The sequence below is a fragment of the Hyaena hyaena genome, unplaced genomic scaffold (assembly GCF_003009895.1).
Source record: "Hyaena hyaena isolate Hyena2069 unplaced genomic scaffold, ASM300989v1 scaffold_321, whole genome shotgun sequence".
Lineage (NCBI taxonomy): Eukaryota > Metazoa > Chordata > Mammalia > Carnivora > Hyaenidae > Hyaena > Hyaena hyaena.
In genome coordinates, this window is record NW_024080953.1 from 611,652 (window position 1) to 637,354 (window position 25,703).

The window sequence follows — 25,703 nt, forward strand, 5'->3', positions numbered from 1 at the left end:
ACAGGCAGGGCTCAAATTCACAAACCATGAGGTCATGACCTGAGACAAAACTAAGAGTTGGATACATAATCAACTGAGTCACGGAGGCAACTCTTTCATTATAGTTTTAATTTGATTTTCCTAATGATGAACGTTGAGTATCTTTTCATATTCTTTTCCTTGTTGTTTAATTCTTTGATTGATTGATTGAATTATAATAAAGGACCATCATTACATTTTTGGAATATCCTTTATTTTTGATATACAGCTGGATTAGATTTCCTAAAATTTTTTTTCTTGTATTTTTATTAAAATTCCTGTTATTCAACATACAGTATTAGTTTCAGAAGTAGAATTTAGTGCTTCATCACTTACATATAACACCCAATGCTCATCACAAGAGCCCTCCTGAATATTCATCACCCATTTAACCCATCCCCCTGCCCACCTTCCCTGCAGTAACTCTTCAGTTTGTTCCCTATAGCTAACAGTCTATTTTCTGGTTTGCCCCTCTTTTTTCTTTTCCCCCCTACGTCCATCTGTTTGTTTTCTTAAATTCCACATGAGTGAAATCATATGATATTTGTCTTTTTCTGACTAACTTATTTTGCTTAGTGTAATACTCTCTAGCTCCATCCACATTTTTGTAAATGACAAGATTTCATTCTTTTTGATGGCTGAGTAATATTCCATTGTGTGTGTGTATGTGTGCATGTGTATGAATGTATGCATATATATGTATGGACGTGTGTAGGTATACATATTTATATACATTATATCTTCTTTATCCATTCATTAGTTGATCAACATTTGGGCTGTTTCCATCATTTGGCCATTGCTATAATGCTGGTATAAACATTGGGGTGCATGTATTCCTTTGAAACAGTATTTTTGTATCCTTTGGGGAAATACCTACTAATGCAATTGCTAGGCTGCAGGGTAGTTCTATTTTTAACTCTTTGAGGAATCTCCAATCTGTTTTCCAGAGTGGCTACACCAGTTTGTATTCCCACCAACCGTGCAAGAGGGTTCCCCTTTCTTTGCCTCCTCACCAACATCTGTTGCTTCCTCTGTTGTTAATTTTAGCCATTCTGACTGGTGTGAGGTGATCTCTCATTGTAGTTTTGATTTGTATTTCCCTGATGATAAGTGATGTTGAGCATCTTTTCATGTGTTTGTTACTCATCTGTATGTTTTTTTATGAAAAATATTTGTTTTAGGAAAAATGGTCTTGTGACCATTTTTTAACCAGATTATTTATTTTTTGGGCGCTGAGTGTGATAAGTTCTTTATAGATTTTTGATACTAACCCTTTATCAGACATGTCATTTGCAAATATGTTCTCCCATTCTGAAGATTGCCTTTCAGTTTTGTTTATTGTTTCCTTCCCTGTTCATATGTTTATTTGTTATCAGTATATCTTCTTTTGTGAACTACTTATTCAAATTTTTGGTCCATATTTTTATTGGGTTCTGTGCTCTATTACAGAGTTTTTAGAACTTTAAAAATCTATTCTACATACAAATCCCTTATAAGATACATGCTTTGTAAATATTTTCTCCTAGTCTGTGGCTTAACTTTTCATTCTCATAACATTATCTTTTGAAGAGCAGAAATTTTTATTTTTGAAGAAATCCAATATAGTCATATGTTCTAATATGAAGCATGTTATTTATAAATTTTTTTTGTTTTATTTATTTCTGAGAGAGAGAGACAGAGTGAGAAAGAAGGGTCAGAGAGAGAGGGAGACACAGAATCTGAAACAGGCTCCAGGCTCTGAGCTAGCAGTCAGCACAGAGCCCGATGCGGGGCTTGAACTCACGAACCATGAGATCATGACCTGAGCTGAAGTTGGCCACCCAACAAACTGAGCCACCCAGGTGTCCCTGAAGCATGTTATTTAAAAAAGCTTTTGCCTAAACCAGTATCATGAAAATCTCTTCTTTTCACATATTTATAATTTTAGGTTTTATATTAAGGCTAATAATCTATTTATATGTTAATTTTTAAAAAATTTGTCACAAAGTATGGATCAAAGTTAATTTTTTTACACAAGGATATTCACTTGTTTAAGTATCATTTGTAGGAAAAATAATCCTTTTTCTACTTAATTGCCTTTGCACCTTTGTTAAAAATTAGTTTCCAAATATATTTGTGGGTGTATTTCTGAAGTCTCTGTTAAGTTCCATTGATCTATTTGTGTTTGGACCAACATTAAATGATTCAATAACACTAATTTTTTAAAAAGTCTAAATCAGGTAGTGTTGGTCTTCCAACATTCTTCTTTTGTAAAAAGCTGTTTTGGCTCTAAATCTTTTGCATTTCTGTAGGGACTCTAGAATCAGTTTGTCAATTTCTATTAAAAGTCTGCTAGATTTTTATTGGAATTGTATTGAATTACAAATTAATTTGTGGAGATATGAGATCTTAATATTGAGTCTTGTGAAATGCGAACATGGTGTAATTCTTCATTTTGGTAGGGTATTCTTTAACTTCTCTCAGCAATGTTTTCGGATTTTTGATCAGTGAGTTTTTCACACTTGTTGTCTTACTTATGGCTGTTTCATATTTTTGATGCCATTATAAATGGTATTTTCAAATTTCAATTTCAGATTGTTTCTTATGAGTAGATAGAAATAAAAATGATAATAAAAATGATTTCATACATTGACCTTATGGCCTGCACTTTGTCAAACTAGTTCTAGTAGCTCTCTGTAGACTTCTTTAGATTTTTTTCTTTTAAAGGATAATAATGTCATCTAAGAAAAAAGATGACTTAACTTCTTTTTCAATTTAGATAACTTTTTTTCTTGCCTGACTATATTCACTAGAATCTCTAGTACAACGTTAACTAGAAGTGGATGTAAATTTGAAGTTTTTTCTAGTCTGGCTGCTGGGAATAGACACTGTTTCCTTTAATCCCTTCAGATGGTTCTTTATGTATTCCTGGTTAGTTTCATCATAGTATATGTTGATCAGTACTTTGGTGAGGAGGAAACTATAGATCTTTGAGATCTTCTTTGTGAACTGAACTGTAGTTGCTCTGGTTTTCCCGGTTTCTCATATCCATCTCATCAACTTAGGGGGTCAACTGGTTTCCTCTTGGGTTTCCCCTCCTCTTTTGCTACAGTCTATAAACTCTCAGGTCAGGAAACATATGTGGTTATGGGGTTCACATCTTTTGTTTCCCATTTTCAAAGATTACTATATTTCTTTGCCTGATTTCCTGCATCTTAAAAAAAGCCATAGTTTCATTTATTATGTCTATTTTGTTTGTTTGTTTATTTTAGGCAAGAGGTTATTTGGTCTGTTTCTCTATCTTGGTCTGAAGTGTAAGTCCAAGGCATTGTCTGCTTCCTTCTTATCTCACACAATTTCACTTAAATATTTCCTCCTCAGATAGGCCCTTCTCTCATAACACTCACAAAAATAGGTCCCTTTTCCCCCTTATCTCACTTTTTTCACTAATGGCTCTGCTTTTTTCAATTATAACAGTATACCTATGGATTCTTTACATATTTTCTATTCTAAACTGAGGAAAGAGACCATAATTATTTCACTCATATATATATATATATCTAATGCCTAGAAAAATGTTCAACACAGAAGATGCTTAATATTTTTTTGAATAAATGAGCTCTTCCAATTTATTATTTACCATAATTTTTGCTCATTTTTGTTTCTTCAGGCATTCTTTCCTTTTTTATTGTTTTACTCTTCCATTTTTTATGTTCTCCAGTTCATTTTTGTTTTATGTTTATGTTCCTCTCTTTGTTAGTTCTCTTTTATTCTTCTTTCAGTTTTTTTCTATGCTTCTATTTGTGTTCACAGGATTTGTTACCATTCCCCACAATCTGAAAAACCATGCAGTGAGAGTGGTAAAACGTCTATAGATAGACCTGAGACTTTTTAAAGGATCTTCCACTGCATAACAAAAAGTTGATGCACAAGCAAGTTAGTCTGACAGTGTTCTACCTTAAGCCTATTCCTTAACTCCTTTGGTTCAAACAGCATACTATTATTTCCTAACTAGCAAAATTTCTGTCTTTTCACAAGTAGAAAGAACACTAGATGATGAGGCAGCTGACTGGATGTCATTCCATAGACCAGATGTTATTATGGAAAAGATATTTAACCTCTGTGGCTTGGTTTTGTATTTAATTAAAATAATAATGTCTACTATTTATTGAAGTGCTTTTACAAACATTAACCAAGAAGAGTTAATAAGTTCCATAAGTTCCATAAGTCTTTAAGGGAGTTAAGGGATTAGAATTTTTACTTTATATATGGGGAAAAAAGAAACTCGGGGAACTTAAATGACTAGCCACAGATTATGGATGTAATGAGTAGTTCTTAAGTAGAACTTGATATAAAACTCTGACCCCTATGCCTGCTGCTCTTTGTAAATCATTTCACTGGTTCCACGAATCATAATCTGTCAAAAACAAAGGTTTCGTTTGAGCCATAGTTTTGTTACTCTATGATGTGAAAGATTGGCAGATGGAATAAAGATTTAGGGTAGGCAGTTCCTTGAAACCTAAACCACTATCTTACAAGATGATCAGTGAAAGAGCCCAGGGAAAGATTGGAACTGAAGTGTTTCTCCAGAAATAAAAAGTATAAAGTTCAAAATAGAATGTGTGTCACTTTGAGATATAATAAAATATAATATATAATAATGGTATAATAAAATATAAAAGATAAAAACTGAAATTCAGAAAGCACCTTGTCCAATCTCCTCAATTGTGAAAAATGATTTATTTTTTAAAAAAATGTTTTAATGTTTTTTAACTTATTTCTGAGAGAGAGAGAGAGAGAGAGAGGCAGTGTGAGAAGGGGAGGGTCAGAGAGAGAGGGAAACACAGAATCTGAAACAGTCTCCAGGCTCTGAGCCAGCTGTCAGCACAGAGCCCAACGTGGGGCTTGAACCCATGAATCGCGAGATCATGACCTGAGCCGAAGTTGGACGCTTAACCAACTGAGCCACTCAGGCACCCTGAAAAATGATTTTAAATTGTTTTGTTTTTGAATATATTATTTCATTGATTGTGGGTAAAAACGGGTGGGGAGTGGTTTCTGAATATGGTATAATGGAATTGATTTCCAATGACCCTGAAACTTTGAGACACTCAGAGGAGACACTGAATAATACAATGGAAAGCATATGAAGTTTGTTTTGCATCAGACAGGCGTAATTCCCACTCATCATAACTTTGAGAAACTATTTTAATATCTTTAGTCTTCATTTTTTTTTCATCTGTGGAAGAATCTACAGATAAATATCTGGCATAAAGTGTTACAATGACCATTAAATATAATACAACCTGAGTCAAATTGCTGAGCACAATCCCAGAATAGAATAGACACTCAATGGAAGTTAAGTATCCCCAAATAGGGACAATGCAGATATGCTTTCCTGAAAGCTGGGAAATAATTCATGAAAAAGCCAATTAGTCTCTATTATAATAAAATGGAGCTACAGAATCATAACCAGGTTATATCATCCAATAAATTAAAAGCAAATTTTCATAAAATTTATTTTTAAAAGCATATTCCAAGATATACCTTCAGGTCATTAATCAGTCCCGTATCAAAATGTATGATGCTGATTATCAAGAGAAGACGTTAAAGAAATTTGATTTCAAATTCAATGGCTTGTCTGAATTCCTAGGGAGCTCACTGGTGGAGACATGAGGATCTCTTAATGACCTACTAAGTACTTGATCTTAATTCTGTCTTGACACTTCAGATCTTTGTTCAGAGGAAACTATGATTTGTTTTGCAAAATTTCAGTGAACCCCATAACTACAGAAGCTATTTCTGCTCTCACTTGTCAAATTTGAAAAATCCCTTGGCTGTTCATTCGAGCAAAAAGAGCCTGCTGTCATACTCTGTCTCACTACCATCATCAATTTAATTACGAAGCACATATTTGTGCTAGGTATAGAGGGTATAAATAATTTTAGTTATACTCTTCATGTTCTTCCCATGCATTTGGAAAGGTAGAGCATATGCATAAAAATAAATAAAATACAAATGAACCTGCACTAAGTACCAACTGGTTCACATACTACCATGTCCAAGCTTGTACATTATAGACACTGTAGGCATTTAAATGAATTGGCATAACAGGGCTCTGATGGCAGCAGGAAAGGTTTATAATAAGAAGTAAAATTTGAGCAGGGCATTTCCAGAGATGGATGATATAAACAAATTATGAGGGTAGCAAGATAGATACACTTGGCTTAAGGGGAGTGTTTTTATAGAAGAGTAGTAGAAATTTCATTTGAAAATGTAGATAGGAATTATATTTTAGAGTACCCTGAATGAAGATTTAAAATCTTTGCTTTTTAAATCTGAAGGCTATATAAGATTATTGAAGGGTCAGAATAAGTGAGCATGTCTCAGAACTTCATTAACCTTTATATTGTGCAATCATGATTTATACTGTACAATCATGATTGAGAATTTGCTCCTGGTTCTTATCCTCAGCATACAATTTCTCTTTTTACTATAAAAGCATTGCATTTTTATTATAGAAATATTAGAAAATACATTAAAAGAAGAGATGTCTAAAAGCCACAATCTCATGTTTAGAAACCTTTTCTATCTATATAGATGGATACATTCTATCTCTCTGTCTTGTCTCTGTCTCCCTCTTACACACACACACACACACACACAATCTTGAGGGAATCCAACCCTGAGAAGGCTAAACTGGGATTCAGACGCTCTGGTACGTGTGTTAAACCACATGGAGACTATTTACAGGAAAAGTTTTGGCTGAAACATTTTATGTGGCAGGGAATGGGTGTGAAAGAATAGTATTACGGTAGCAGTCAGCTAATTTTTTATATAAAGAGCAAGATAGTAGATATTTTGAGAATCATGGACCATATGGTTTCTGCTGCAACTGCTCAACTCTGCTATTTTGGTGTGGATGCAGCCATAGATAATACGTAAATTATGAGTTTGGCTGCATTCCAATAAAGCTTTATTTATGGGAACTGAAATTTTATGTAATTTTCAGGTGTCAAGATATATTATCATAATACCTAATTGGTTTTTGTTTTAGGAGCAGCAGAATCCAACATAGATATCAATGTTTTATCACAAGTCACCAGGAGCAAAGCCAGTAGAAAGCATCCAAAAAGGGGGTGTTCTACTAGAATAGAAAACTAGAGAATACTTATGATGAAAAATAAGTCACCCTATGGGCATTTCCCAGAAAAATTTTAAGAATTTCATAGGAATTGACATCCTTTAGCTAGAGGAAAACAATGTTTTAGGTTATTATTAATGATGTGATCCCATTAATCATCTACAACTGGTGAGGCGAGGTCTGAAGAAATTCAAAATACAAATAATATGTGTATGTATACACGTATATGCATATTTTATACAAACATGAAGCCATCATATATATTGTTAAGCAACTCCCTTTTTTTAGCATAATATTGATCAATATATTGTAAACATCATCTTGTCAAGGAATTGTTCACCCATAATATCACTAGTATTATCTGCATCTCCAATCATACCCTCATTTTCCATCCTTTCTGCACTAGGTTTTAGAACTGCTTACTCAACTTTCTTCAAATTTGTATTTTCTACCATGGTGAATGTTAATATTATTGGCTTTTTAGTTTGTGACTTTAATTTCCCAACTTCACAGTGTGTTTGTGTTTTCTATTTTAATAAAAGGCATCAGAAACTAGGAAAGTTAGCTAACTCTAAGAAATCAAATTACTTAAAAAAGAAAAATACTGTGGCCCTTGTTATAATACTTTTAAAAAATGACTAAAGGCACAAGGTTTCCCAAACAAGAAATTATTCATACTGGCATTGTCAGGTTTACTATTATTATTGACACTGGCATTATCAAGTTTACTATTTATAAGGGGACTATGGTTCTTCCTCCTCAAGTGATAGTGACTCTTGAACTAACAGAATATGGTCTGCATGGTTTGCAATAAACACTGAAATAAAGGGTGTGAACAAATGGATATATGACATTAGCTATTTGAACTATTTATATAATTACCAAAATTATCAGGTTGCACTTCCATAACAAAACAAAAATTTGCATGCATGCTGAATGTGTTTTAAAAAACACATTACTAAGCACAGATGTAAGGGTTTAAATCAGGCATTAAAACTTTGAAAAGCTATTTGCCTAACCTTTATAGAACTTACTCTGATAGGAAGTACGGATCCGTTTCGTTAAATCAGGATAAAAGTTAGACAGGCCACGCATGCAAAAGTTGTCTTTGGAACATGCCAGAACATCAGCATCAGCAGCAGGCAGAGGAAAGAGAGAAAAATAATCTAAAGTGAAAGGAAGTGATATCATACCAGAATCTAGAACAGCCAAGATGAAGAAATTGCAGCAAGTTTAGGTAATCAAATTAGAAAGGAAATATTAAAAAAAATAAATCAATTAGAAAGTAAGAGGTGATAGATGAATGATGAGAGTGCTGTAGTAATTTTATTTAATCAAATATAAGAACAGATTTGTCATACTTGTCATACGATTTTTATGTAGTAAACTTATTTTACTTGTAAGTAATACTTATGTTACTTCATAAAAATCAAAATGGTTGTCTTCAATCTTCAGTATTAAAAAGAGAGCTTAGGGGTTTTAGTCTTTGGTATTTTATTTTTATAATATAAAGTGAGTATTCATTGTAGTCATCTTACACACTGAATAGGAACAACGTTTATGATTTTATCACAGTTTTTCCAAATTTTAAAATCACCAAAATTCTCTATTCATGATTGAGTCTCAATAAGTTTAAATTGAGTAACCATTATATTATGTTTGTCACATATACACCTTGTCATACCATTGTGTAAATTGAATAAGTCACTTGGATACTGTCATAGGATCCACAGTTTTTCTAAGTGAATTTGTGCTTTCAGTATGCAAATATCGTCCCTTATCCCATAACATCTTCCTACCCTAGAGTCCATAAACTTACAAAAATCAACCTTCTCTTTCTCATTCATAAGGTAATCTTATGGCACATGCATGCACAATCTCTTATTCTGCCTTCTTTTCAAAAGCCATAAAAGGTAGAGGCAGAACCTATCGAATTTGAAATTTCCAGCATTCCTAAAATACTGCTAAAAGCTGGGATCACTAACAGGAAACAAAGAGACTTCTATGTTCTGAAGGAGAACTTTTGTGCTCCTGAAAAGGGTCTATATTAGCGATGTGGAAAGGGCAGATGCTTATTTTTTAAAAAAGAAAAAGGTTAACAAAGGGGAGAGTTTCAGTATGTCAAGTTAATTTTTCATTAGTCTAAAAGGAAACTTCTTTTATTATAACATTTGGATGTTAAATTCAGCAAATTTGCTATTTAGTAAATAACACCTATCATAATGTTCTCTTTTTATTTTAAAATATTCTTTACATGAGTATATTTAATAAGGTAATAACCAACTGATTTTTAAAATAATCAATTGATTATTTAAAAAACTCCCAAATCTAAAAGAACTAAACACATAATACTTTCGATGCATTTCCATCAGCAAATCTTTGAGCTCAACTGATTTTTTTTTTATCAACTAAAGTATGTCAGTGGACAGAAAATATGTAAAATTTTGTTAGCGTTTACAAAGCCAACTATTTGGATAAATACTGAAATTTTAGTGAACTTTGGATAATTTGGCATCCCAAAATTGGCAGTATATAGTAATTAACCTTACATATTTTTCCTTTATAGTTATACAAATTTACTATTCCTTTCAAGCAAAATGTTATCTTTCAGTAGCATTTTAAAATGTTAGTTAATAATGTTTATTGCATTTGTGAAAATACCTCTAAGAAAATCACCATTCAATAAAGAAAGGTGACAGCTAGAATATGTAATTTAAATAATTAAAAGTGAAATACTTAAAATTATATTTTTAAATATTAGAAGAGATATTAAAAGGAAATTATCCTGTTAAAACACAACTATTGAAAATAATTTTTTCAACTACAGAGCCTGATTTTCATAGCATTTTTATTTTTAATAACTTCTTATTTTCTGTTATTTCTTAGGAATTCAACCTAAGAAACTTGAGATGTTCCCTAACTTTGGCAGCAAATTGAAGGTTAAACACTTCCTTTATCCTTTCAAAGATTTTCACTATATATCTGTCCAATAGTATTGTAAGTTATGTTGACTTTATATTGCCATGCATTTGAATAGCATCACAGAAGAAAGATAAGAAATCTAAAGGTAAGAAAATAGATGAACTAATCAAGTTCATAACCATTTTGTTTTATCTCCTACCTGCAATGAACTGCTTGTTTTTTCGAGGAGACCGTGGTTGACGTTGGTATAGGTCACTTGATCTATATAGGTCAATGGTCCCCATGCTTAACAGTACTGTCTTCTGTATAAAATCCACCACAGCCAACCCATTGCAGTTCCCAAATGCAACTCTGAGAGAAAGAAAATATGCAGCTAGAATGTATCACAGTAATCATTATTATTGTTACCTTTGAATTAAACATAATTGGAAAGTAATGCCTTAGGGCTGGGGAGGTAAGGTCGTGATTGGTGTAGTATCAGGAAGGATACCATGCTTTTACACAGGATGGAGTGACCTTGTATAACAGTCATATTATACAGTCATATTTTATCATCAATTTTATTAAAGTAGTGATTACCCAATTGCTCTTTAACTTGGTCTTATGTTTTTATAGTAGAATCTTAAAATCTTTTTGCTATGCAATGGGGAAATAGATCAAGAAATGACATACTTTAATAGCTATAGATACTTAGGTATGTAATTAGACGCCTTTTAAAAATAAAATTATAATCATTAAGCTCCAAATTATTTCTCTTCTTTCTAAAAAGTTTTAAAAAATGTTTATTTTTGAGAGAGAGAAAGAGCATGAGCAGGGGAGGGGCAGAGCAAGAAGGGGAGAAACAGAAGCAGGCTCCAGCCTCTGAGCTGTCAGCCAGAGACATGCCGGGCTCAAAACTCACGGACCACGAGATCATGACCTGAGCCAAAGTTGGATGCTTAGCAGACTGAGCCACGTTAGCAGATAGGTGTCCCTAAATTATTTCTCTTCTTAAACAGTAAATATTTAACACAAAAGTTTTACATGAAAATTAAGTATCTGTATCTAAGGTTTTGACACCATAGTAGATATAGAGATATAATTTTCATTCACAAAAAATTAAAGATTTCTCTCTTGTTTTTTTAATTTTGTCCTTATTTTTTGTCATATTTATTAAAAGACAAATACCATTTGATTAATTTCTTATTTCTCCTGAGAAATTAAAACAGCTCTTAGAACTAAGCAGGCATTTTGGTCAGCCTTACTATTAGGGTTACACAAATTCTCTTTTTCTCAATTTACAACATGCCTTCTAGCTAAACAATTGTAAATTTGTGCTTTTTGTTCCCTAAACTAAATAAACACTAGCTGCATGACTGTTGTTTTGCTCATTTCATCTAAGTTCTGTGCTGTTTTCTTACTTAGACTGAATCTGGTTGAGAAATCATTGGGTTACTCTCAGTCTGATTCTTGCCACTCCACCACATAGCCTTCTTTCCTTACAATAAATGAAAAGTTCTACCCTATGAGATGTTTTGCTATTTCACATAGAGTTCTACATCTTCCAATAAGACATACTTTTGGAAACTAAAAAAACATTGTTATAAAAGTCAGCAGAGAGGTGCCTGGGTGCCTCAGTTGGTGAAGTGTCTCACGGTTTGTGAGTTCGAGCCCTGTGTCAGGCTCTGTGCTAACAGCTGAGAGCTCAGAACCTGCTTCGGATTCTGTGTCTCCCTCTCTCTCTGCCCCCCTCCCGCTCACCCTCTGGCTCCCTTTCAAAAATAAACATAAAAAAATTAAAAAGTCAGCAGATTCCATCTCTATCATTTACAGGTTATGTGACCTTGAAAAAAATAAATGAACCTTTTGAGGACTTAGTTTCTTTACTTTATGAGAATTATAATTCTAGATTTATCTACTTTTAGGGCTTTTATGAGCACCAAAATCAGAAAATTGTTATTAAAGTACTTTGAAAATTTTGCATACATAAGTAGAATTGATCCTAATATTATAAATAAATACAATATCGTACATGTTACATACTATATGGCAAGTTAATATCTCGAGGCTTGTAAAGTGTGATAGAGTTCCAAATTCAATACTGACAAAAAAAAAAAATAGGAAAGTAGAATGTATTAAATCAACCAGAATGATTATTTTTCTCTGAATTAAAAATGAGCATACAAGAAAGTTATACCGTAGGGTTGGGGAGATCAGGCAATGATTGTTGAAAAGTCAGTAAGAATACTGGATTTAATTTCCTAACTTAAAGAAAAAACTGTACAAAATATAAGACACAGGTTGCACATAATGTCCAACAAGGCAACACAGGATGAGAGAAGGATAATAATCAGAGTAAACTTTACCTAGGTATTCCTTTTTTGTTTTGTTTTATTTTTATAGTTTTATTGAGATAGATTTCATATACTTATAAAATTCATTGATTTAAATAAGGTGTACAGTTTTGTGGGTTTTTAAAATATATTTGTTCTTATTAGTTAAATATATTTAGAATTGTGTAATTATTACCAAATTTTAGAATATTTCAATACAGACATCTGGGTATTTTAATTTAAACTAAGTGTTGTAACTTAGTGAACGGAGCAGCGAATTCCCAGGCTAGACTAGCACAGGAAACTAACACACCCAGAGAGATCAGTGGTCGCAGTGAATTGAGGAGAAATAGATCAGAGTCAGATGCTATAAGAGCAGTCAGAATTTATGAGGTAAAATACTAGAGAGAAGAGATCTGCACAGGGAGAGTACATCAGAGATCTATAGAATGGTTCTCTGGAGCATCCATGTGAAGAAACTCCCCCAGGCTCGAGAATGAACCACTAGAAAAAAAATTTGAACAATCCTCAGAGTTCTCGAAGGCTGAGAGTATTTCCTGTTACTATCAGCCAAACTGCTGAGATCTCCTAACAGACAAAAAAAAAAAAAAAAAAAAAAAAAGCAGATACAGTAGTATCATTTTAGCAGTGGGGACACATTTAGTCATAAACTAATAGCTCTTCTGAACTCCACCTTTAAAAAAGCTTAGAAATATTATTCTAAGGAACATAACTGCCTTCCAGAAAAATAACCAACACTATTAAAAAGAATTCAACAAAATACTATATAAAAAATAGCAGGCATATAAGAAATTCAAAAAACATGACTACTAAATGTAGGAAAAAATAAATCAACAGAAACATACCTAGAGATTAAATAAATGATAAAAGTAGCAAAGATATTAAAAATGCTTAAAAATATATATTCCAGATATTTAAGAAGGTGGAGAAAAACATATTCTAGAGTTATAAGAATCAAGACAGGCTGGTATTAAAGTAAAGATAAAAATAAATTTTAATGAAACAAGAGTGGCCATAAACAACCTCACACATAAATGGTCAACTGATATTTGACAAAAGTGCTATAGGAATTCAGAGGAGAGATACCCTTCAATAAATGATACGAAATAATTAGATATCTATAAGTAAAAAATTGACTCTTAAAATTTTATCTTCCATAGTACAGGAAAATTAACTTAATAAGACAACTTGATTTCAAAAAATAGGCAAAAGATTTGAACAGATATTTCACCAAACAAGATGTACAAATGTGAGAGGCACTTAAAAGATGCCAAGCATCATTAGTCACCAGAAATATATAAATTAAAACCACTGATTCCACCAGACTAGATAAAATTAAAAAGATTGGTAATGTCAAGAATTAATGAGTAATGTGGAAAAACTGAATATGTGGAAAAAATGCATTGTTTTTGGAAATACAAATAATACAACTTCTTTAAAAAATAGTTTATCTTATAAACATACGTAGTTAACCTTCAACAACACAGGGCTTAAAGGTGCCTACCCTCACACAGTCAAAATCCATGTATAACTTTTAACTTCCCCCAAACTTAACTATTAATAGCCTACAGTTGACTGGAAGCCTTACTGGTAACACAGTCAATGAACATATATATTGTATATGTCTTATATATTATATTCTTACAATAAAATAATCTAAAGAAAAAGATGTTACTAAGAAAATCATAAGAGAAAATATATTTACATAATTGTATTGAAAAAAATCCATGTATGAGTGGACCCATGTAGTTCAAACTTGTGTCATTCAAGGGTCAACTAAATTCACCATATGACCCAGTCATTCTATTCTTTCTTACCCAAGAAAAAGTAAACAAATGTTACACAAATATTACACATTAATAGCAAATTTATTCATGAAAGCCCCAAACTGGAGACAACTGAAATTTCCATCAAGTGGTGAATGTATAAATACATTTTTGTATATCCACGTAATGGATAATGTACCAACGAAAGGAACAAGCCACAGATACATACACAATATGGATGAAACATAAAAGGATTATGCTAAGTGAATGAAAACAAACACAAAACTATTTTTATGGTTTATGACTCTATATAAAATTAGAGTAAATGCAGTCATTGTAAGGGCTGGAGGAAGAGGTAAAAATTGAATGAAGGAAGCATGAAGGAATCTTTTGAGGTGATTGATACCTTTTTACATAATTAGTTTGTTGGTGGTTACATGACTTATAATTGTCTTGCATGTTTGTCAAAACTCATATTTCATGCTTAAAATTGGTGATTTTTATTTTATATTCATACTTCAATAAAACATTTGTAATACTAATAAATATTTAGTTAATTAAATTACTACCAAAAAGACAGTCTGAGAGAATTACACAGAGTTATAGTTTCTGGTCCCTAAGAATGTTCTGGAGAGAAAGAGAACAATAGAGAAAAAAATTTTAAATCTTGGATATTTTAGTTAACCTACCTGAAAGAGAAAATGATTTCATTGTGGGAAGAAAAGGTGAGATTTTTTTCTTCCAATATCTTGTTGGTAAGGAAATTCAAAAGAAAATATCAATCAACAAGAACATATTTTCAAGACTTAGAATTTATAATAAAAATAATTTTTATTAATCTCATCTTTGTTTCTTTAATTGCTCAACATCTATCTTAAATCTGCTTTATATCAAAATTAGCTCCTAAATTGTCTAAGAGTTAATTAGCTTTTCTATTTTAGAAGTACAAAATATATTTGTAGATAGAAATTAATAAAAGTCCACATTACAAAGTCCCTGAAAATCCTACAGGCGTCCTGTTTTATAAATTAGGCATTTATAAACAATGTTAATTTATGGATATATAGAAATATAAAAAAATAAAATATTTAAAAAACATATTTCTTTTTCATATCTTTAAATATGGCGATGCTTTAAGAAATTGCTTTGTAAAAGTAGCAACTCAGAAAAATAGGTTTAAATATGAGTTTGTTCAATGGCTTTGGGGGAAAAAAAAACAAAATTTTGCTTCTAAATGCCTTGTAAGTTTTGTTACTGCTATAAGCTTAGGATAAAAAGCTCGGATAACCTTTGTAGTCAAATACAAATACATTTTAGGAAATTATTGATTTAATAATTCTGTCTTAAAAATAGCTTTGTTTTTTTTCCACCTGATATACCACCATGTAAAAATAATGATAAGACTATGTTTTTTTATTGAAATTTTTTAAATTTTAAAGGAAAATTTAAATTAATTATACTTAAATAGAGCTAAAAGTTCAGTTCCTAGTTATGCTAGCTTCATTTTAGGTGTTCGTTGTGATTAGCAGTAATATATTGGACTGCGCAGATTATAATACATTTCTATCACTGCAGAAAGACTTATTGCACAGTTCTGTTGTAGGTTATGCATATCTTAAAACCTAAAACCTAAGTTAAAAGTCTAATTTAATTTCTTAACTGTCCCATATTAACTTTCTTGTGCAAAGAAATTATTATTTTAATATTAATAATTCTGTTTAAACAATTATTATAGATAATACCTGAATAAAATGGATTATTGTTTAACTGAAGTACAGTTGACATACAATGTCATATTAGTTTCAAGTGTACACCATAGTGATTTAACAATACTATACATTACACAGTGCATACCATGATATGTGTAGTTATTATCTGTCAATATACAAAATCATTACAATATTATTGACTGCATTCCCTATGCTGTACTTTTCCTCCCGGTGATTTATTTATTTTATAACTGGAAGTTTGCACCCATTAATCCCATTCACCTATTTTGCTCCACCTATCAACACCCTTTCCTCTGGCAATTACCAGTTTTTGTCATTGTATTTATAATTGTTTGTTTTTTTGTTTGTTCATTCAATTTGTTTTCTAGATTCTACACATAAGTGAAATCATTTGGTATTTGTCTTTCTCAAACTTATTTCACCCTCTAGTTCCATCCATGTTGCCCCAAAGAGCAAGACCTCATTCTTTTTCATGGCTGAGTAACATTCCATTGTGTATGTGTGTATGATGTGTGTCACATCTTCTTTATCCATTCATCTAATGATGGACACTTTAGAGTGCTTCCATATCTTGGCTATTTTAAATGATGCTGCAATAACCTTAGAGGTGCATATATATTTTTGAAATAGTATTTTTATTTTCATTACCTTTAGATAAATATTCAGCAGTGTAATTACAGGATCATATGGTGTTTCTAATTTTAATTATTTGAGGAACCTACATGCTGTTTTCCACAGTAGCCACACCAAATTGCATTAACAGCAACAGTGCACAAGGGCTCCCTTTTCTGCACATCCTCGCCAACACTTGTTATTTCTTGGCTTTTTGGTACGACATTCTGACAGGAGTGAAGCAATATCTCATTGTGGTTTTGATTTGCATTTCACTGATGATTAGTGCTATTGAACATCTAATTATGTGTTTGTTGGCCATCTTTGGAAAAACATCTTTTCAGGTCCTCTGCCCATTTTTAAATTGGATTCGTTCCTATTGAGTTATGTAAGTTCTTTATGTGCTTTGGAAATTAACCTCTTATCAGATACATCATTTGGAAATATCTTTTCCCATTCAGTAAGTTGTCTTTCAGTTTTGTTGATGGCTTCCTTTCATTTGCAAAAGTTTTTTACTTTGGTGCAATCCCAATAGTTTATTTTTGTTTTTGCTTCCCTTTCATGAGAAGACTTATCCAGAAAAATGTTGCTAAGGTTGATAACAAAGAAATCACTGCCTTTGTTTTCATCTAGGAATTTTATAGTTTCAGGTCTCACATTGAGGTCTTTAATCCATTTAAGTTTATTTTTGTGTATGGTGTAGGAAAGTCATTCAATTTTATTCTTTCCCATTTAGCCATCCAATTTTCCTAATAACATTTTTTGGAGAAATTTTCTTTTCCTCACTGTGTATTCTTGCCTCCTTTATTACAGATTAGTTGACCATATAAGTATGGGTTTATTTTTGGGCTCTCTATCCTCTTCTGTTGGTCAATGTGTCTATTTCTATTACATGTACCATATTGTTTTGACTATTATAGCTTTTATATTATATCTTGAAAACTAGAACTGTGATACTTTGAAGCTTTGTTCTTCTTTTTTAAGACTTCTTTGACTATTGGGGGTCTCTTGTGCTTACATACAAATTTTACGAGGACATGTTCGAATTCCTGGTGTTTTGATAGGCATTACATTGAATATGTAGATTACTTTGGGTAGTATGGACATTTTAATGATATTAACACTTCTAACCCATGAGTCAATTCCACTTCAAGTCAAATCCACTTCAATTTCTTTTATCAGTGTCTTATTGTTCTCAGAATACAAATGTTTTACCTCCTTGGTTAAATTATTCTTTGTATTCTCTGGTATTTTATTCTTTTTCATGCAGTTGCAAATGGGATTGTTTTCTTAATTTCTCTTTCTGCTACTTTGCTATTAGTATACAGAACTGCAACAAATTTCTGTGTATTAATTTAGTTTCTTACAACTTAATTCATTTATCTACTCTAGTCATTTAAAAAATTTTTTATTAATGTTTTTTATTTATTTCTGAGAGAGAGAGACAGCGTGAGCAGGGGAAGGTCAGAGAGACAGGGAGACACAGAATCTGAAACACGCTCCAGACTCTGAGCACAGAGTCCTACGCAGGGCTCAAACCCACATACCATGAGATCATGACCTGAGCCGAAGTCAGCCGCTCAACTTACTGAGCTCACCCAGGTGTCCCTACTCAAGTTTATTTTTTTTTAATTTTTTTAATTTTTTAAATTTATTTCAGAGAGAGAGAGAGAGAGAGGCAGCATGAGCTGGAGAGGGTCAGAGAGAGACAGAGGGAGATACAGAATCTGAAGTAGGCTCCAGGCTCTGAGCTAGCTGTCAGAACAGAGCCCAAAGCGGGGCTCAAACCCACAAACCATGAGATCATGACCTGAGCTGAAGTCGGAGGCTCAACCGACTGAGCCACCCAGGCGCCCCTACTCTAGTTGTTTTTAATGAGTTTTTAGGGTTTTTGTTTTCTGAGAATGAGAGAGCATGAGTGGAGGAGGGGAAAAAGGAGAGGGAAAGTGAGAATTCTAAGCAGGATCCATGCCCAGCAGAGCCCCAGGTGGAGCTTGGTCTCATGACCATAAGATCATGACCTGAGCCAAAATCAAGAGTTAAATGCTTAACCAGCTGAGTCATCCAGGCACCCCTTGGGTTTTCTACATACAATAGCATATCATCTCTAAACAGTGAAAGTTTTACTTCTTCCCAATTTGAATGTCTTTTTTCTTTTTCTTGTCTGATTGCTGCAGCTAGGACTTCCAGTACTATGTTGAATAAATGTAGTGAGAGTGGACATCCTTGTCTTGTTCCAAATCTTAGAGGAAAAGCTCTCAGTGTTTGACTGTTAATATAATTTTGGCTGTGTGTTTTCACATATGGCTTTTATTATGTTGAGGTATATTCTCTCTAAACTCACTTTGTTGAGAGTTTTTATCATAAATGCATGTCCTATTTCGTCAAATGTTTTTTCTACATCTATTGAGATAGTCATATGGTTTTTATTCTTCATTTTGTTAATGTGGTATATCAAGTTGATTGATTTGCAAATAATGAACCATCTTTGCACCACAGGAATAAATCTCACTTGATTGTGGTGAATGATCCTTTTAGTGTATTGTTGAAATTTATTGGCTATTATTTTGTTGAGGAGTTTTGCATCAATGTTTAGCAGGTATATTGGCTTGTAGATTTCTTTATGGGTAGTGTTTTTTTCTGGTTTTGGTATCAGGATAACGTTGCCCTTAGAGAACGAGTTTGGAAATTTTTCTTCCTCTTCTATTTTTTGTAATAGTTTGAGGAAAAATGGGTATTAACTCTTCTTTAAATGTTTGGTAGAATGCACCTGTGAAACCATCTGGTCTAGACTTATGTTGGCTACTGATTTAATTGCATTACTAGTATCTGGTCCATTCATATTTTCTATTTTTTTCACATTTACACTTCAAATTGTATATTTCTAGGAATTTATCCATTTCTTCTATGTTGTTCATTTACTGGCATACTTTTTTTTGCAGTAGTGTCTTAAAATCCTTGTACTTCTGTAGTGTGAATTATTACTTCTCTTTCATTTCTGATTTCATTTGAGTCCTCTCTTTTTTTACGAGGAGTTTTCCTAAGCGTTTATTAATTTTGTTTATCTTTTCAAAGAATCAACTCCTGGTTCCTTCCTTCCTTCCCCATTTATTTCTGCTGTGATCTTTACTATTTCCTTCCTTCTACCAACTTTGGGTTTTGTTTATTCTTCTTTTCCTAGTTCCCTTAGGTGAAGAGTTACATTGTATATTTGAGATTTTTCTTGTTTCTTGTATTGCTATAGATGTTACTTTTAGAGCTGCTTTTGCTGCATCCCAAAGATATTTAACTATTGTGTTTCCATTTTCATTTGTCTCCATTTTTTAATGTCCTCTTTGGTTTCTTTCTTGTCCTACTTGTATAGTAGCAGGTTTTTTAGCCTCTACTTTTTTGTTTTTGTTTCCTCTACTTTTTTGTAATTGATTTTGGTTTCGTACCATTGTGGTCAGAAAAGAAGTTCAGTATGATTTCAATATTCTTAAGTTTAATGAGACTTTTTTATGGTTTAACATGTGATCTATGTTCGACATGTTTTATGTGTACTTGTAATGAATGTGTATTCTGCTGGTTTTAGTTGGTATGTTCTGTACAGTATGTTAGGTCCATCTGGTCTAATGTGTCATTCAAAGCCACTGTTTGCTTTAGATTTTTTGTTTGAATGATTTATCTATTAATATGAATGGGTAGTAAAGTTCCCTATTATTTTTTATTACTGTCAATTTCTCTCTTTACTTATATTAATACTTTGCTTTATATATTTAGGTGCTCTTATGTTGGGTGCATAGATGTTTATAATTATTATGTCCTCTTGTTGGGATTGAGCCTTTTAAAATTATGTAATGCCCTTCTCTTTTATTACAATCTTTGTTTTAAAGTCCATTTCTGATATAAATATTGTGACACCAGTAGTTTTACTTCAATTTGCATGGAATATCTTCTTCCATCCCTTCACTTTCAGCCTATGTATATTTTTAGGTCTGAAGTGAGTCTCTAATAGGCACCATATAGATGGGTTTTGTTTTCATATCCATTCAGTCACCATATGTTTTTTGATTGAAGAATTTAGTCCACTTATATTTAACGTAATTATTGCTAGGTATGTACTTATTGCCATTTTGTTATTGGCTTTTATAGTTCATCTCTGTTTCTTTCTTATTTTCTTGCTGTCTTCCCCTCTGAATGATGACTGCATTATGTTTGGATTATTTTATTTTTTGTGTTTCTATTATAGGTTTTTGCTTTGTGTCTACCATGAGGTTAATATATAACATCCCAAGTAAATAGCAGCCTGTATTAAGTTGATGATTGCCTAAGTGCAAACATCCCAAGTAAATAGCAGTCTGTATTAAGTTGATGATTGCCTAAGTGCAAACATGTTTGACAACTACATTTTCATTCTGCCCCTCCACATTTTATGTATATGTCATATTTTATATTTTTTATTTATGTATGCCTTAACTAATTACAGATATAGTTGATTTCATTACTTTGTCTTTTAACCTTTATACTAGCTTCATAAATGGTTGATCCACTACCCTTTGTGTATGTTTGCTTTTACCTGTGGTTTTTTTTCATAATTTTTTTTTTTTTTTTACTTCTAGTTATGGCCTTTTTTTGTCTGCTTAAAGAAGTCACTTTAACATTTCTTATATGGCCAGTTCAGTGGTGGTGAACTCCTTTAACTTTTGTCTGGGAAATTTTATATATTTCTCCTTCAATTCTTAATGATAACTTTGCTCGATACAGTATTCTTGGCGGTATGTTTTTTTTTGCTTTCAGCTCATTGAATGTAACATGCCACTGTCTTCTGGCCTGCAAAGTTTCTGCTAAAAAATTACCTGATAGTCTTATTAAGGTTCCTTTGTACATAACCAGTGACTTTTCTCTTGCTGATTTTAAAATTCTCTGTCTTTAATTTTGAGATTTTAATTATTGTGTTTCTTAATGTGGACCTTTTTGGGTTCATGTTGTTTGGCGTTGTCTCATATTCCTGTATATGAAGGCCTGTTTCCTTCCTCAGGTTAGGGAAGTTTTCAGCAATTATTTCATGAATTAAATTTTTTATGTACTTTTGCCTTTATTTAAAAAAATGTTTGTTTATTTTGAGAGAGAGAGAGAGAGAGAGAGAATATGAGCATGGGAGAGGCAGAGAGAATCCCAAGCAGGCTCCATGCTGTCAGCACAGAGCCTGACAGCTCAGAGCCCACAATCTGTGAGATCACAGCCTGAGGCAAAATCACGAGTCAGAGGTCCCTTAAACTATTGTTCACTTAAAACTTTTTCCTTTTTGATGTTCAGCTAAGTGATTTCCAATATCCTGTCTTCTATATTACTAACTTGTACTTCTGCATCATCTTATCTGTTGTTGATTCCCTCAAGTATTTTTCATTTCAATTATTGTATGCTTCAGCTCTGAATGGCTCTTTTTAATATTTTTATCTTTCTGTTGAAGTTCTCACTGTGTTCAGCTATTCTTCTCCCAAGTTTGGTGAACATCTTACTGACTGAAATTCTGAACTCTTTATCAGAGTTTCCTTATCTTAGTTTCCTTTAGTTCTTTCTCTGAGGTTTATCAGTTCTTTCATTTGGAACATAACCCTCAATCTCTTCACTTTGTTTGTTTCTACATATTAGGTAGATCAGCTATATCTCCCAGTTGTGAAGGAAAGGCCTTAAGTAGAAGATTTCCTGTGTGGCCCAGTAGTGCAATCCTCACTGTTCACTAGAACCAGGTGCTCCAGTGTGTCCCCTATATGGGTTCTGTATTACTTCTATTGTGGCTGGGCTGCAACTGCTACAGGTACACTGGTAGATTGCATGGCCCTTGCACAGCTGGCTAAGAGGCCTGGCTACAGCTTCTGTCAGTGTGTTGTTGGGGGTCCATGCTATAGCCCCTTTGGTTAGCTTCAAGGTTTGGGCATGACCATAGCAGCTACATTGGTGGATGCCCTCCTCCCTCCTGGGGCAGGAGCCACTTTGGAGTCTGTTGGGGCAGGTGGATTGGGTAGAATGGACCCACAGGGGAACACCAGGGTTGGATGAATAATGCTAACCAGGTAGATGGAGAATATTAGAAATGGTGCCTGCTAGCACCAGGCTAGCTTGATAAAGGAATATGAAAAGTGGTGCCCACATATGCATATATTCCTGGAGAAAGTTGCTACAGATCCTGTCCTTCCAGAATATGCCCTAAAATTAGTCAATAATTCTCCTTCAAGTATGGCCCAGAGTCCTTTTAAACTGTTGCCTCTCTGTTGGGTCTTGGTGCAAATGAGTTTGTATTTGTGTACCAGGCTCTTTATGAGTTGAGTCTTACTTTCCTATAGCCCTGTGGCTCTCTCAGAGTTAAACTCTAATGATGTGCAAATCCAGATATTATATATAGCATCTCTTCCACTCCTACCTGTTTCAAGGTGGCTTTGCCTTCATATCCTTAGTTGTGTAAGAGCTCTTCTTTTAGTCTTTGGGTCATTCTGAGAGTTGCCCTACATATAGTAATTTTGGTGTGTCCACTGATAACTTAAACTCAGAATCTTACTACTCTGTCATCTTGATTCTCTCCTTATCTATAAACTATTTTTGTATTTTTTAGATAAAATCACTCTATTATTGGTTTACTTTGTATTCAAGTAAATATGTCTTCAAGTTATTATTTTGTGGGTGGTAATAAATCACTATCCTTTATAGCCCTGGGATACTACACTATTTCACATTTCTCTATACCCTACATAAATAATCCATTAATTAATAGCTCCACAATTGTTCTTTTTGAATGTGTCATGTGTGTCATGCCCTGAACCTAAAAGTTAAATTTTATTTCATTTTTGCTTTTATTTTTATTTTTAAGTAAGCTCTACATGCGACATGGAGCTTGAACTCACAGCTCCATGATCAAGAGTTGCATACTCTACCAACTGAGCCAACCAGGCACTCTTAAAAGTTACATTTTATGTGTGTTAATACATTTAATCCTCTCAACATTTTATCCTTGTTTGACAGATATGGAAATTGAGCACAGAAACTGTAAGTAACTTTTCTAAGATTCAACAGCCAGATAGCAGAATTAAGACTGGAATCCCAAAGAATCTGACTCTAGCATTCATGCTCTTTAACCCTGTACTAGATTATCTCTAACTGAAAAACAGAGCTTCTACTAAGCCATCAAAATGTTATGGTTCTGTATCCTCTGGAAATTATGGGAGGAAGAAGAGCTGATAATAATAGAAGAGCTGACTCAACATAATTCTTTATGTCTTTAGAATAAAAGTAAAATTATCACATTTAATCTTCTTATTAGATTTCTCAATGACTGATTTCTCACCCTATTTTTCCTCCAAACATTTTGTTCTCAGTTACCTTTCTGCACTCTATTAGTTTCTATATTTACACTTTCAGATGACTTTCAAGTCATTGGTCACATACCCTAGGTCCAAGATTTTCTAACCATTTCTGGTGTCTGATGATTCTCACCAACTCACAACCCCAAGTCCCTAAGGAAAGTACATTTCAGAGGCACAAAGCATACTTTCCTTTTTTTTTTTTAAGGTTTTTTTTTTTTCAGTTTTAAAAATTCAAGTATTTTTACTTTAAAAAATTCAAACAAGGGGACCTGGATGGCTCAGTCAGTTGAGTGTCCAACTTCAGTTGAGGTCATGATCTCATGGTTCATGAGTTCAAGCCCCCATTGGGTTCACTGCTGTCATTGCAGAGCCCACTTCAGATCCTCCATCCCCCTCTCTCTGGGTCCCTCCGTGGTTCACACACACTCTCTTTCTAAAATGAATAAACATTTATTTAAGAAAAAAACTTCAAACAATAAGATGAAAGCCCCCTTACTTGGCCCACTGTATGCCAATCTCCTTTCCAAAAATGACTTCAATTAACAGGTTTTATATCCTTCTTGCCCTTTTTCTATGTTTTAACAAGCTTATACTTATAACTGTCTTATTTTCACTAAAACATGTCTGAAACATATTTCATTGTGTTCTTTAACTTGTTGCATTGTATTCTAAGGTACAAAAGTAACATGTTTTTTAAAAGAGCATCTTCCTATTAATGGAGATTTATATAGGTTCCAGATATTTTGTTACTATATGGAACGATGTAAGGAATATCCTTCTACAAACTGCATAAGTGAGAGTCTTCAGAAATTGTAAATATTTCTCTAAGAGTCAAATTCAGAGTCAAAAGATATGCTTAGTTTTATTTTATTTATTTTTAAAGTTTATTTATTTATTTGAGAGAGAGAGCACAAGTATCAGAGGGACAGAAAGCAAGAGTGAGAGAGAGAATCCCAAGCTGGCTGTGCACTGTTAGTGTGAAGCTTAATGCAGGGCTCAAACCCAAGAACCATGAGATCATGACCTGAGCAGAAACTGAGTTTGAAGCTTTACCAACTGAACCACCCAGGTACCCCTGCTTAGCTTTATTTTAAAAAATAAAGTATATAAAAGAGAATCCATTTCCTCATATTCTTAACAAAGATATTAGCAATCTTTAAAAATTTTCTCATATAATGGGTAAAAATTGCTCTTCTGTTTCAATTTTTTTTTTACTTGTTACTAGTGAAGTTATAAATCTTTTCATGTTTATTGGCCATTTGTATTTCTTCTTCTGTGAACTGCCTGTTTATATAGTTTGCTTACTTTTAATTGGGTTATTTTTTTTTATCAATTTGTAGGAACTTAAAAACAGTATTCTGGATATTTATAGCATATTATAGAAAGACAATGCTGCATAGTATATAAATAGTATCCTGCACCTTGATTTTTATAACTTTATTAGATATTCTGCTAATTCTATATAAATTCATAGGATGTAAATTTTTTTAAATGACTCCCAATATTTGTTTGTAAACTGATTTATTCACGTAGAATTTTGTTAATGGACAATTAGATTGCTTCCAGTCTTTTGCTATTAACAACACAACAATGAATATCCTTCATAAGTTACTTTGCACTAAAATATGGAGTATATTTATGGGATAAATTTCCAGAAATTAAATTACTCAATTATTTTCAAAACTCTTTATATTTTACTTTTACTCATGTATAAAATTAATAAAAGTGTATATAATTGTACACTTCAATGAATTATCAAAAAGTGAACAATCCCACATAACCACCACTATGTTAGGAAATAGTATGTTACAAGAAGCTGATTGATGCTCCTGACAATTATTGCTAGTTTTTCCTTTTCC

The 25,703-nt window shown here is 32.8% G+C and overlaps 1 protein-coding gene across 1 annotated transcript in view; it reads right to left on the minus strand.

Moving 5' to 3' along the window:
• Positions 1-25,703, minus strand: part of STXBP5L (syntaxin binding protein 5 like) — a 360,126-nt gene that overhangs the window by 84,906 nt on the left and 249,517 nt on the right. The window contains exons 19-20 of the mRNA XM_039248873.1: positions 10,263-10,414; positions 8,176-8,247 (exon numbers count right to left, since the gene is read on the minus strand). Of these exons, the coding sequence (XP_039104804.1) occupies positions 8,176-8,247; positions 10,263-10,414 (224 nt within the window). The remainder of the gene's footprint in view (positions 1-8,175; positions 8,248-10,262; positions 10,415-25,703) is intronic.